This window comes from Papaver somniferum, unplaced genomic scaffold (assembly GCF_003573695.1).
Source record: "Papaver somniferum cultivar HN1 unplaced genomic scaffold, ASM357369v1 unplaced-scaffold_18, whole genome shotgun sequence".
NCBI classification, from domain to species: Eukaryota; Viridiplantae; Streptophyta; class Magnoliopsida; order Ranunculales; family Papaveraceae; genus Papaver; species Papaver somniferum.
The window spans coordinates 8,214,457-8,228,509 of record NW_020627707.1 but is presented as its reverse complement, the minus strand read 5'-3'; the positions used below and the strand labels follow the sequence as shown (position 1 = coordinate 8,228,509).

At 37.1% G+C, this 14,053-nt stretch overlaps 1 protein-coding gene across 1 annotated transcript; it reads left to right on the top strand.

The window, feature by feature from the left end:
- The first annotated feature begins 12,404 nt into the window (after positions 1-12,404).
- Positions 12,405-13,749, top strand: LOC113338005 (transcription factor GTE8-like). The gene is made up of 5 exons (XM_026583532.1): positions 12,405-12,605; positions 12,715-13,040; positions 13,085-13,496; positions 13,579-13,627; positions 13,706-13,749. The coding sequence occupies exons 1-5, from the start codon at positions 12,405-12,407 to the stop codon at positions 13,747-13,749; spliced, it is 1,032 nt and encodes a 343-aa protein (XP_026439317.1).
- Positions 13,750-14,053: the final 304 nt, after the last annotated feature.

The window sequence follows — 14,053 nt, the reverse complement described above, 5'->3', positions numbered from 1 at the left end:
ACGAAAGAATTTTTCAAAAAGTTCTTCCCAAATCACAAGACTGTGACCATTCGTCAAAGTCTGAATAGATTTGTGCAATTATAGGTTGAAACTTTAGCCAAGTATTTGGAAAGGTTTAATGAATTACTGCTTCATTGTCCTCACCATGATTTTGAAAAATGGAGACTTGTGCAAATTTTGTATGAAGGTCTAGATGTTGCCACCCGAACAACAGTTGAGTCAATGTGCAACGGTTTATTTATTGACAAAAATGTTGATGAGTCTTGGACTTTCCTAATCGAAGTTGCTGAAAAGACTCAGCAGTGGGAATCCATTCGTGAACCTAGAAAGACTGCCCCTGTAGCTAATGTTCATAGGATTGAGTCTGACTTTGAGGGAAATGCGAAAATTGCATCGTTGGCAAGGAGAGTAGAAGCATTAGAGCTGCAGAAGAATGTGAAACCTTCTGCCACTACTCTCCGTGACCATGTCGAAATGGCTATTTGTGTTGCATGTAATAGTTCAGACCACATAGTGGATAGTTGTCCATACCTACAAGCATTTCAGGAGTCTAGACTAGAACAGACCAATGCTTTATACCATAAGCAAGAGAACAATCCTTATTCTCAGACCTACAACCCAGGGTGGAGGAATCACCCTAACTTTTCATGGTCTAAAGGGCCCGTACAAGGGGGTACAACGAGTAATACCCAAGGATATTCATATCCTAGAAATCCCCAAGTACAGTCACACACACAGTACCCTGTAGAAAAAAGGCCGAGCTTTGATGATGGTATGAACCAAATGAATCAAAACCTTTTGCAATATCAGAAGTTAAATGACCAAAGGCTTGCGAGTTTAAAACTTAAGATGGTTCAAATTTGCGATGCACTTAATGAGAGGGAAAAGGGTAAGCTCCCAAGTCAGCCTCAACAAAATCCTAAGAGTGCATTTCAGGCAGGTACATCAACTTGCAATGAGTCTTCGCATGATCAAGTGCACTCGGTCACCACTCTTCGTAGTGGTAAAGTTGTTGATAACAACGTAGGCGTACCACGTACCAGTGAGTCTGAGTCAGACTCATCATTGCATACAACGCCACAGAAAACATCCATTGTAGAAAATGAATTTGAGCATGTTTGTAAATCGAAAAGTTCTACTGATGTTAATGTTTCTTTGCCGACTAATGTTCCTGTTGCTCCATTTCCTCAAAGGTTGGTGCAGCAGAAGAAAGGCGCTCATTACAATGAGATGTTATAGATGTTCAAACGAGTTAACATCAACATCCAATTTATTGAGGAAATTAAGCAAATCCCTTCATATGCTAAATTCCTCAAGGATTTGTGTACACAAAAGCGCAAGCTTAATGTGCACAAACGTGCCTTTCTAGCTGAGCAGGTAAGTTTTATCATTCAAAACAAGACTCCACCTAAGTTTAGAGACCCAGGTTGTCCCACAATCACATGCAAGATAGGCGACCATACGATCGATAAGGCTTTACTAGACTTAGGAGCAAGTGTAAACCTACTTCCATATTCGATATATGTGCAGTTAGGTCTTGGAGAGTTAAAACCAACACCTATAACTCTGCAATTGGCGGACAGATCCGTCAAAGTTCCTCGTGGTGTGGTTGAGGATGTTTTAGTCAAGGTTGATAAATTTTATTTTCCCGTAGATTTCATTGTTTTAGATACTCAACCTGTGCAAAACCCTGAATGTCATATTCCTGTCATTTTAGGACGTCCCTTCTTGGCTATGTCCAATGCAATTATTAATTATCGTAATGGAGTGTTGAAACTGTCGTTTGGTAACATGACTGTGGAATTGAATGTGTTTAATGTTAGTCAACAGCCTATGGATCTTGATGATAATGATGTGCATGAAATTAATATGATTGAAAGCTTGATTCAAGACTCATTGCCTCACACTTTATCAGATGATCCTTTGTAAGCATGTATGGAAAATTTTAACTTAGATCTGTAGGATGCTGAATACATTAGTGAAGTCCACTCTTTGCTCGAATCTGTGCCTCATATGGACGTCACGAAATGGAAGACTAAAGTGGAACCACTCCCACTTTCTGATTCCAAGTCTGTTCCGTCCCTTGTTGATCCACCTAAGCTTGAATTGAAAATATTGCCTGATACTTTGAAATATGCATTCTTAGGCTCATCTAATACTTTGCCTGTTATTATTTCATCTTGTTTAAAAATAGAACAGGAAAGTAAGCTTTTATAAGTACTTAAGGAGCATAAAGAGGCCTTAGGATGGACCATCTCTGACCTTAAAGGTATAAGTCCCACTGTTTGCATGCATCATATAAATATTGAAGAAAATGCTAAACCATCTAGGGAAATGCAAAGGAGACTTAATCCTAACATGAGAGATGTTGTTAAGGGTGAGATCTTGAAACTACTTGATGCGGGTATTATATACCCGATTTCAGATAGCAAATGGGTCAGTCCCATTCAAGTTGTGCCAAAAAAATCAGGCATTATTGTGGTTCAAAATGAAAAGAATAAATTAGTCCCTACTCGTACAACCACAGGGTGGCGAGTTTGCATTGACTATAGGAAGTTGAACACAGTAACCAGGAAAGATCACTTCCCTCTTCCATTCATAGACCAAATGCTAGAACAGTTGTCTAGACATAGTCACTATTGTTTCTTAGATGGCTTTTCTGGGTACAACCATATTCATATTGCACCTGAAGATCAGGAAAAGACTACATTTACATGTCCATTTGGAAAGTTTGCTTATCGTCGTATGCCCTTTGGGTTGTGTAATGCACCCGCCACATTTCAACGTTGTATGATGAACATTTTTCTTGACATGATAGATAATTTTCTTGAGATCTTTATGGATGATTTATCTGTGTTTGGATCTTCTTTTGGTGAATGTTTGAACCATCTTACTCTTGTGCTGATTAGATGTAAAGAAAAAAAAAATTGGTTTTGAATTGGGAAAAATGTCATTTCATGGTGAACTCAGGCATAGTTCTAGGACATATCATCTCTGAAAAAGGCATTGAAGTAGATAAAGCTAAAGTTGACCTCATTCAACACTTGCAACAACCTTGCTCGGTGAGGGAGGTTAGATCATTTTTAGGTCATGCTGGTTTTTACCGGCGATTCATCAAGGACTTTAGTAAAATTTCCAGACCCCTGTGTAATCTACTTGGTAAAGATGTTGCTTTTGTGTTTGATAATGCTTGTGTCAGAGCATGGGAAGAACTTAAAGCTCTTCTTACTTCTGCCCCAATAGTCCGACCACATGACTGGAAATTGCCATTTGAAATCATGTGTGATGCTTCTGATTTTGTTGTTGGTGTTAATTTAGGACAGTGTGTCGATAAACTTCCATATGTCATATACTATGCTAGCAAAACTCTTAATGATGCTCAACTTAACTATTCAACTACTGAGAAAGAGTTGCTTGTTGTTATTTTTGCATTGGACAAGTTTAGGTCATACTTGATAAGGTCTAAGGTCATCATATACACTGATCATGCTGCTTTAAAATTCCTTCTTTCTAAGAAGGATGCTAAAGCTCGTCTTATCCGTTGGATACTGTTGCTGCAGAAATTTAATCTCGAAATTCGAGATAAGAAAGGTTCTGAAAATGTGGTTTCTGATCATTTGTCTAGGTTGAATGTTGAGTCTATTGATGAGTCTATGCTGATTAGAGAATCATTCCCTGATGAACAATTGATGCTTGTGTCTAAAATGCCTTGGTTTGCTGATATTGTTAGCTACCTTGATACAAGTAGAATGCCTTTGCATTGGTCTAGACAAGACCGTTGTAAGTTCTTGGCTGAAGTTAAACACTTCTTTTGGGATGACCCATACCTGTTTAAGTACTGCCCGGACCAAATCATTAGGAGAAGTGTCCCCAACAGTGAACAAAAAGATGTGATATGTTTCTGTCATGACCAAGCATGTGGAGGCCATTTCAGTGCCAAGAAAACTGCTGCAAAAGTCTTGCAGTGTGGTTTTTATTGGCCATCATTGTTTAAGGACTGTCATGATTATTGTGTTGCTTGTGAACGCTGTCAGAAACTAGGAAGTATTATGAAGAGAAACATGATTCCATTACACCCTATTTTGATTGTTGAACGGTTTGATGTGTGGGGAATTGACTTCATGGGACCATTTCCTAATTCTTAAGGTAAGTTGTACATCCTTGTCGCTGTTGATTATGTTTCTAAGTGGGTAGAAGCGATTGCAACCAAAACAAATGACCATAAGGCGGTACTTTCGTTCTTAAAAGAATACATCTTTTCTCGTTTTGGCACACCTAGAGCTATAATCAGTGACGGTGGTTCACATTTCTGCAATAAATCTTTTGAGTCTTTAGTACGTAAGTATGGCATAACACATAAGGTTGCAACTCCATACCATCCACAGACCAGCGGCCAAGTAGAGGTTTCTAATAGGGAGATTAAGCATATTCTTGAAAATCTAAAAAAGATTGGTCATTACGTTTGGATGATGCTTTATGGGCCTATAGAACAACATATAAAACCCCTATTGGCATGTCCCCTTACCGACTTTTGTATGGAAAACCTTGTCATTTACTTGTTGAGTTAGAACATCGAGCTTATTGGGCTATCAAGAAACTTAACTTTTCTCTTGATAAAGCAGGTACTCAACGGAAACTTCAACTCAATGAGTTGGAAGAGCTGAGAAATGATGCTTATGAAAGTGCTAAGTCGTACAAGAATAAAATGAAAGTGTTCCATGACAAGCGCATTTTGCGCAAGTCTTTCTCACCTGGCCAAAAAGTTTTGTTGTACAACTCCCGTTTGCATCTTTTTCCAGGTAAATTGCGTTCTAGATGGACAGGCCCGTTCTTGGTGCGCACAGTATACCCTCATGGAGCTGTAACACTCGAAGATGTAGCAAATAAGAACGCATTCAAAGTCAATGGGAAGATATTAAAGTCGTTCCTTGAACCAATCCCACCAGAAATTGAAACAACCAATCTTGAAGATCCTATTTATGTGGACTGAACTGGTTCACCCTTGTACATAAATCAGTTATGTTGCATGCTGACTAGGTATCTGTCTTGTCACTTCTACCTTGATGTTTGCTATCCAAGCACTCGTCCAGTTCTATTTGGGCAATAACACTCTTCATATATGGTAAACTCTCATCTCTACTCTACATGGTCTTTCTGGAACGATTGCAACTTTTTGGCTCTTTTTTAACATTGAGGACACTCTTTAGTTTAGGTTGGGGGGTGTAGGTAGACCACATGAACTTTGTAGTAAGCATGTTAGAACTTGTGAATATCATCTAAAAAAAATGAAAATGAAGCTCAGTTACCTTGATTTGTGATACATGTGCATGTATAATTTAGGATTCTTAATCTATATGATGAGGCACCCCTGATTCTAGCACAATTCACATGAGAAAAGAAACTTGCACACGCACGATCTACCAATGCATGTATAGCCTCGGGCAGGTGTTTTATCCGTTAAGGAGACTGTCAATCACTTTAGAATACTGAATGAGACTTGACTAGATTGTCTTTGGTTGGCTGGGATAGAAGTTGGAGGATACATATTGAAAAGCAACCATTGAATTTGACCGGGTACATCGAAAAGGGCTACCTCTTGCTAAGTGTCATGTATTTTTTCTTTTTGTTCACAAGTCGGCAATTTTATCTTATTATTGCATTGCTCTTGTTCTCTTGAAGTATTTCGTCAGTAAAGAAAAAAAATCAGAAAATGAAAATGAATAAAAAAAAAGATGTAAACGTTCATGCAAAAAAAAATCAAAAAAATAGATGAACATTTTGTTATGTTTCAAATGTTATAGTCAGTGTTTCTCTCTTGCCTCAAAAATAAGAGAGTAGTCGATGTAAATAAGTCATGTATTGTTTTGTGTTGTAAATAGTCTTGTAATAAGCAAGGGAGGGTGTATGCCATAAATATACAACGCGGGTAAACTGAAATATCACCAACTCTTAGGTGAAGATTCACAATTCTCGTAAAGCCGGACAGCTAGCTTGGCTTTGAATTTGGTTCTTAGCTTAAAACTATCTCTTGGTAAGTGGCAGTCATAACTTCTGATAATTATCAAAACAAGTGTAGATACACTTTACACTCTTATCGCATGTCTTTAGTTCTTCCAGTGCTAGAATTGTGCCTTTGAAATCTAGATTGACAAATCCATTTGATGTGAGCTGAAACTGAAATGCATGTATCACTTTCATGGAATCTGAGCTTATATTTTGTCATAGAACTTTGTGGGTATGTTATAAGCAAACCTTTACTCGTGGACGAGCAAAATTCAGGTTTGGGGGTGTGATCAGAACCTAATAATGCATAATTCTAAATCATTTTGCTGTCTTTTATCACATCTCTAATGCCTTAGTGTTCTATTTTGCGACAAGTCTTGTATCATGAGCATATCTCTCTTTATGAGTAATTTTGTCGAAATAATCTCTTTTTGTATTTTGGTTAAGGTGGTTGATTGAATGGTGAACAAGAGGTGAGCGAGACTGTAAAAGGAGTGCAAGAGGAAGTGGGAATGTCGCACTGCTACACAAGGGAGTTGTTCGCTGAGTGTGTGCAGAACTGAACTTACCAAGTCAATGGAACAAATATCTTTGGTCAAGAATTATAAAAGAAACTCAAATTTGATCAATGGCCAGAAGTATTCAATCCATGTTTGAAGGAAAGATAACCAACAGATTCACCTTGAACATCTAAGCAAGGTACACAAGCCTAACACCCAAGTAACCCCTGTTACACTTTCCCTTTTCGTTCCCAAAATCAGAAGAAAAAAATAGAAAACTTTTCTTCTCAAACCATCGACACCATTGCCCATACTCTCCCAACTGCACCCTTTCTCTTCCATGTTTCAACTGTGCAGCCATGATTTTAAATTACCAACTCTATTTGTTGTCAAATTACTTGTTTTCACCTCTCCTACCTATCCACTCGATTCATGGTACCATATATTGAGAGAAGAAATCTGAAATTGTGAGTGAAGAGAAGGTTGCCATACGAAACAACTCTGAAACTCCCTCAACAACAGCATTGTTCTGATGATAATGAACTGGGTGAATGTTATGGAGATCAAATCTGTTATTATGTATCATTTGGTGAGTGACTGACATCTCAATCCCTAAATTTCAGATGTATTTGTTGACAAATTGAAACCTAATTTTGGGCGGAATTCATGTATAAATAGGGGTTGTTGTTGTGTAACTTAAGAGAAGTGAGAGGGGTCATAGGAGAAATCAGTTGTAACCTATCTTCTCAAAAACTGTCCTTGGTAGAAATCAGTTGATTATTAAGAAGTTTGCATGAATGAATATCTCGATTTGTGAATCTCATATGTCATCTGTTTTCATCATGTTCTAATTTCTTAATCTAGGGTTTAGATGAAACCCTTAATTTAACTCTAGGATATTTGTGCTGATGTTATTGTTCTTGTTGTGCTTGAATGATTAAGGATAGATTTAATCTTGTGTTACAACATATTACTTTCACCTTGTTTGTTATGCAACCTAGGTAGTCACAATAATTCTATGTTGTACTTCAAATTGTGCCTAATTGATTGTTGTTAATCTGTGATTAGTTGTGCTGTAATAAGATAGATAATACTAGGGATTAATACCTTAGTTGATATTAAATCATCCATCTGAAGATAGCCTTGGATATGCGGCAGACTCGAATCTTCCCCGCTGTCTACTATAAGTAACAAGAATAGTTTTATTAGCCAAATAATCTGGTGTAGGTTAAGTGGTGAATTCAATTGCCCTAGTGCCTTCTTATCAAGTGTTTAATCTCTTATTTCATTTACATTTCTGTTCTTTAGTTTAAATCATATAAAAATCAATTATCTCGTCGCATCGACACCCCCTGTTTGATCTAAATAAGTATAACAAGACCTTGAATTCGCTTTACACCAACCAAGTCCCTGTGGGAACGATCCTCACTTGCCGTGTATTAAATTGTAGACACCGTATACTTTCGGTTTAACTATGAAGTTCGACATTCAAGTTGCTTAAATTCTTTTGGTGGGAAATGACGTCTCAACTGTAATGATGATGGATAGTTCTCTCATGCAGCATTTATTGAACAAGGAGCACTTTGGAATTCTGTTTCAATTATCTGAATTCAATGCATCTACAAGAACTTTAACTGCCGAACTACCACCTGAAATTCAATAATTATTATCAATCAAATTAACAAAGTTAAGTTTATTTAGTTTTCTTCTCAAGATGGTGGCTAACCCCCAACTCAAAGGGTTTATCCGGTTCTTTTCCTTGTGTTTAAGCTTTCTCCAGTGTTAAAAGTTCTAAAACCCTAACACCTGGTATCAGAGCAAGTGGTGCAGCACCAGTACATTGTTGTTTCACTAATGGGTAACAATCAATCATCAGTACTGATTTTAGATGCGCATTCAATGTGGCGTTTATTACATAGTGAAAATTATGGGATTTTTTTTCAACTATCTACATTCAATGCTTCCATGCATACTTCTTCAGTTGTTCCTACAGCAGTACAACAACCAACAACTCTTCCACCTGAACGTGATCATGATCGCCGTATTCCGTTATTGCCAGATTCTTCTCCTGTTAATGTGCGTCCCTATCGATATCCTCATTTTCAGAAAGACGAGATAGAGAAGATAATTATTGAACTTCAAAAATCTGGGTTTATACGTCCAAGTTCAAGTCCTTATTCTTCTCCCATTCTTATGGTACGAAAGAAATATGGATCGTGGCGTATGTGTGTGGACTAAAGAGCTTTAAACAAGCTAACTATGAATGATCGTTTTCCAATTCCAACAGTCGACGAATTACTTGATGAATTATTTGGTGTTGATGTGTTTACTAAGTTGGATTTACGTTCGGGGTATTATCAGATTCGTCTTTATCAACCTGATATTCCTAAAACTACTTTTAGGACACACGATGGTCATTTCGAATTCTTGGTTATGCCTTTTGGATTATCGAATGCACCTGCAACTTTTCAGATTTTAATGAATCATATCTTCAGGACGCATTTACGGAGGTTTGTCCTTGTCTTCTTTGATGATATTTTAGTCTATAGCAAGAATACGGCTGATCACTTAGAACATTTAGCTATTGTGTTTAATATTTTACGCACTAATAAGCTATTTGTCAAAGATAGCAAGTGTACTTTTGCACAACCATCTGTTGGATATTTGGGCCATATAATCTCTTCTGCAGGAGTTTCAGTTGGGAATGATAAGATCCAAGCTATATTGTCTTGGCCACTTCCTTCGATTGTTATAGAGTTACGCGTATTTCTTGGGTTAGCTGGTTACTATCGTAAATTTGTGAAGAATTTTGGTGTCATAAGTGCACCTTTAACACAATTACTCAAGAAAGATGTTTTTCATTGGACAGAACAAGCTACTACTGCATTTAAATTGTTACAACAGGCGCTTACTACAACTCTAACTCTTGCACTTCCAGATTTTACAAAATAATTTTTTTTAGAAAGCGATGCATCTGGCAACGGTATTGGGGTTGTTTTAATGCAATCAAAACAACCCATTGCATTCTTTAGTAAACCTCTTTCAGGAAAGAATTTAAACCTCTCTATTTATGACAAAGAAATGTTAGCGGTTGTTTCTGCAGTCCAAAACTGGCGTCCATACTTGCTTGAAAGACACTTTAAGATATATACGGATCATCGTAGTCTTAAGTTTTTCTTGGATCAGAAATTATCTTCCATGGAAAAACAAAAATGGTTATCCAAGTTGTTAGGTTATGATTATGAGATTATTTTTCTTCGTGGAAAAGAGAACTTGCAGCTGATGTTTTAGCAAGATGTACTCATTTTCATATATCTACACCTATTTTTTCTGGGATTGATGACATTAGTCAAGAGTGTCATAATGATGCAAACTTGGGAGTCTTAATTCAATGTTTACAACAATCAATATAACAAAAGTTAAGTTTATTTAGTTTTCTTCTCAAGATGGTGGCTACCCCCAACTCAAAGGGTTTATCCGGTTCTTTTCCTTGTGTTTAAGCTTTCTCCAATGTTAAAAGATCTAAAACCCTAACACCTGGTATCAGAGCAAGTGGTGCAGCACCAGTACACTGTTGTTTCGTTAATGGGTAAAAATCAATCATCAGTAATGATTTTAGATGCACATTCAATGCAGCGTTTATTACGTAGTGAAAATTATGGGATTTTTTTTCAACTATCTGCATTCAATGCTTCCATGCATACTTCTTCAGTTGTTCCTACAGCAGTACAACTATTAATCGCTGAGTTTTCTGATGTATTTCAATTACCAACAACTCTTCCACCTGAACGTGCTCATGATCATCGTATTCCGTTATTGCAAGATTCTTCTCCTTTTAATGTGCGTCCATATCGATATCCTCATTTTCAGAAAGAAGAGATAGAGAAGATAATTATTGAGCTTCAATAAGCTGGGTTTATACGTCCAAGTTCAAGTCCTTATTCTTCTCCCATTCTTATGGTACGAAAGAAAGATGGATCGTGGCGTATGTATGTGGACTACAGAGCTTTAAACAAGCTAACTGTGAAGGATCGTTTTCCAATTCCATCAGTCGACGAATTACTTGATGAATTATTTGGTGCTGCTGTGTTTACTAAGTTGGATTTACGTTCGGGGTATTATCATATTCGTCTTTATCAACCTGATATTCCTAAAATTGCTTTTAGGACACACGATGGTGATTTCGAAATCTTGGTTATGCCTTTTGTATTATCGAATGCACCTGCAACTTTTCAGAGTTTAATGAATCATATCTGCAGGCCGCATTTACGGAGGTTTGTCCTTGTCTGCTTTGATGATATTCTAGTCTATAGCAAGAATATGGCTGATCACTTAGTACATTTAGCTATTGTGTTTAATATTTTACGCACTAATAAGCTATTTTTCAAAGATAACAACTGTACTTTTGCACAATCATTTGTTGGATATTTGGGCCATATAATCTCTTCTGCAAGAGTTTCAGTTGAGAATGATAAGATCCAAGCTATATTGTCTTGGCCACTTCCTTCAACTGTTAAAGAGTTACGCGGATTTCTTGGGTTTGCTGGTTACTATCGTAAATTTGTGAAGAATTTTGGTGTCATAAGTGCACCTTTAACACAATTACTCAAAAAATATGCTTTTCATTGGACAAAACAAGCTAATACTGCATTTAAATTGTTACAACAGGCGCTTACTACAACTCCAACTCTTGCACTTCCATATTTTACAAAAGATTTTGTTGGAAAGCGATGCATCTGGCAACGGTATTGGGGTTGTTTAAATGCAATCAAAACAACCCATTGCATTCTTTAGTAAACCTCTTTCAGGAAAGAACTTAAACCACTATATTTATGACAAAGAAATGTTAGTTGTTGTTTCTGCAGTCCAAAAATGGCGTCCATACTTGCTTGAAAGACACTTTAATATATATACGGATCATCGTAGTCTTAAGTTTTTCTTGGATCAGAAATTATCTTCCATGGAAAAACAAAAATGGTTGTCCAATTTGTTAGGTTATGATTATGAGATTATTTTTCGTCGTGGAAAATAGAACGTTGCAGCTGATGCTTTATCAAGATGTACTCATTTTCATATATCTACACCTATTTTTTCTGGGATTGATGACATTAGTCAAGAATGTCATAATGGTGCAGACTTGGGAGTCTTAATTCAATGTTTACAACAATCAATATAACAAAAGTTTAGTTTATTTAGTTTTCTTCTCAGAGCTGGTGGCTGACCCCCAATTCAAAGGGTTTATCCATCTCTTTCTTGTGTTTTAACCATTTCTCCAGTGTTAAAGGTCAAGAATCCTAACACCTGGTTTCCCGATTAAACTGTTGGCGTAAAATATTTTTACATTGTTTCCCGATTTCCAAGATGCAGAAGCATCTCAATGATATAATTGTCGCAAAGCAGGTAATTGCAATCCATCTATTGTTGACGTTATGATCAAATGTTCCCGAGCACCTATTAACTATACTGCTTTAGAAAAAGAACTCTTTTAAGTACTCCCTCCGTCTCTAAAAGATAAGCAGGTTTGTGTTTAAACCTCCATGTTTTAGAGACGGAGGTAGTATATACTTTTCTTCATTGCAGCATATTACATGAACTCCTCCATGTTTCTTGAGAGAGTGTTTCACTTGATGAGAAATTGTCTATGACATACTTCTACATAAAAAACTTTTATTCGTGGTAGGGATATATTATGCTGTGGCCCAAAATATATCTGATCTTCTATTCTTAAAAAGCCAATTAATCACAAAAAGGTTGAGCCTCGGCCATAGGCCGAGGTGATACCTAGTATATCTATTGAGTAAGGTATTGAATCCTCACTTTCGATTCTTTCTGTGTCTGCTTTTTTTTCTCTGCTCATTCTTAGTTTTTTTCTTTCCATTTATTTTTTCCGATTGATCAGAAATGGTTACCTTGAGGAGTTCTGACGGATGGTCTTTTGAGGTTGAAGAAGTTGTTGCTCTTCAATCTCAGACCATTAAGCGTTTGATTGAAGACAACTGTGTTGATATTCCTTTACCCAATGTTACCAGCAACATTTTGGCTAAAGTTCTTGAATATTGTAAGAAACATGTGGCTGATATTCCCAAAGGGGATGATGGTAAAGTTGAGGATCCAGAGCTTCAGAACTGGGACACAGAGTTCCTTAGTGCTTGATCTTATTTTGGATGCTAATCATCTGAACATTAAGCACCTGTCAAATTTGACTTTCCAGGAAGTTGCAGATAGGAAGAGAGGTAATCATGGGAGATTTCAGAATAATAAGCGTGTTTCTACAGCAAGCACTTCCAATTCGGAGTTAATGAAGCGATGTAACCAACTTCTATCTCGTTTGATGAAACATAACTACGGATGGGTTTTCAATGCTCTAGTGGACACAGTGCGGTTGGGAATTCCAGATTATTTTACGATTATCAAGCATCCAATGGATTTGGGGACGGTTAAGTCTAAGATTGCTAAAGGTGAGTATACGAGTCCGTTCGGATTTTGTGCTGATGTGAGGCTCACATTCTATAACGCTATGACCCACCTGGGCATGAGGTCCACACCATGGCTAGTGAACTTAGAACTTTTTTTGAGCCAAGGTGGAAAGCTATCGAGAAGAAACTTCTATCAGTGCCACTGCAACTGGATGTTGCTAGAGGCACATTAGCCGCCAAATCTATTCCACCATCAAAGATGCAAATCTCATCTCCAGGTCATGAGAGGATAATGACTGGCTTGAAAAACTTAAGTTTGACTGAAGATTTGGAATCTATGACTGACTTGGAAAAACATAAATTGGCTGAAGATTTGGAATCTATAACAGACCTCCCGTCATATCTGATTGAATTCCTAAGAAAACAAAGTACTAGCCAAACTGCTGATGATGATGAGCTCGAGATTGATCTTGAAAATATGACTGGTGATACATTCTTCACATTAAGGAAGCTTGTGGATGACTCAATGCAGGATCAACGAGAGAATCAAAGAAAAGTTGTTCCTTGCATTACAAAGGTAATTCTGTTATATTTAGGACTGAATTCCAGTTAAAATCCCTATCCATAATCCTAAGTTCCTAACATGTTTTGCGATGCAGAATATGAATGTGTCAGGGAATGGGGTTTCATCTACGCAACCAAGCAAAGGTTAGTTTTTATTACATTTCAAGCCTATGCAGTTTTTTCTTTCTTCTTTTGTTGTGCCTAATCACTTTCGGTAAACAGGTAATGATCCTATGAATGAGGATGTTGATATTCTGTGGGAATGATCCTTCTGTGTCCATCTATCCTCCAGTGGGAGATTTGATAAAGATGCAGCCGCACATAAAAGTGTATCTATGTCTAAAACAAGACATTTAAGTGGGCTTTACGAGTTAAAACGGTTTCTTGGGATATTATCATCTTCTTCTTTTTTAATTTGATATATACTTTTGCAATGAATTTAAATTGTTTTGGCAACTTAACTTTCTAGCATTAGTTTGGGAATTATGTCTAGGCATACATCTTGGATCTTCCTTTATGCAGAACGATTATCGGCTAACTTGGTGGATCAAAACAAAACTAGTTTCCCAG

Coding starts and splice junctions, on each gene's coding strand:
- LOC113338005 (XM_026583532.1), top strand. CDS start 12,405: ATGGTTACCTTGAGGAGTTCTGACGGATGGTCTTTTGAGGTTGAAGAA. Junction 12,606..12,714: donor CCAAAGGGGATGATGGTAAA/GTTGAGGATCCA, acceptor TTGACTTTCCAG/GAAGTTGCAGATAGGAAGAG. Junction 13,628..13,705: donor ATCTACGCAACCAAGCAAAG/GTTAGTTTTTAT, acceptor TTCGGTAAACAG/GTAATGATCCTATGAATGAG.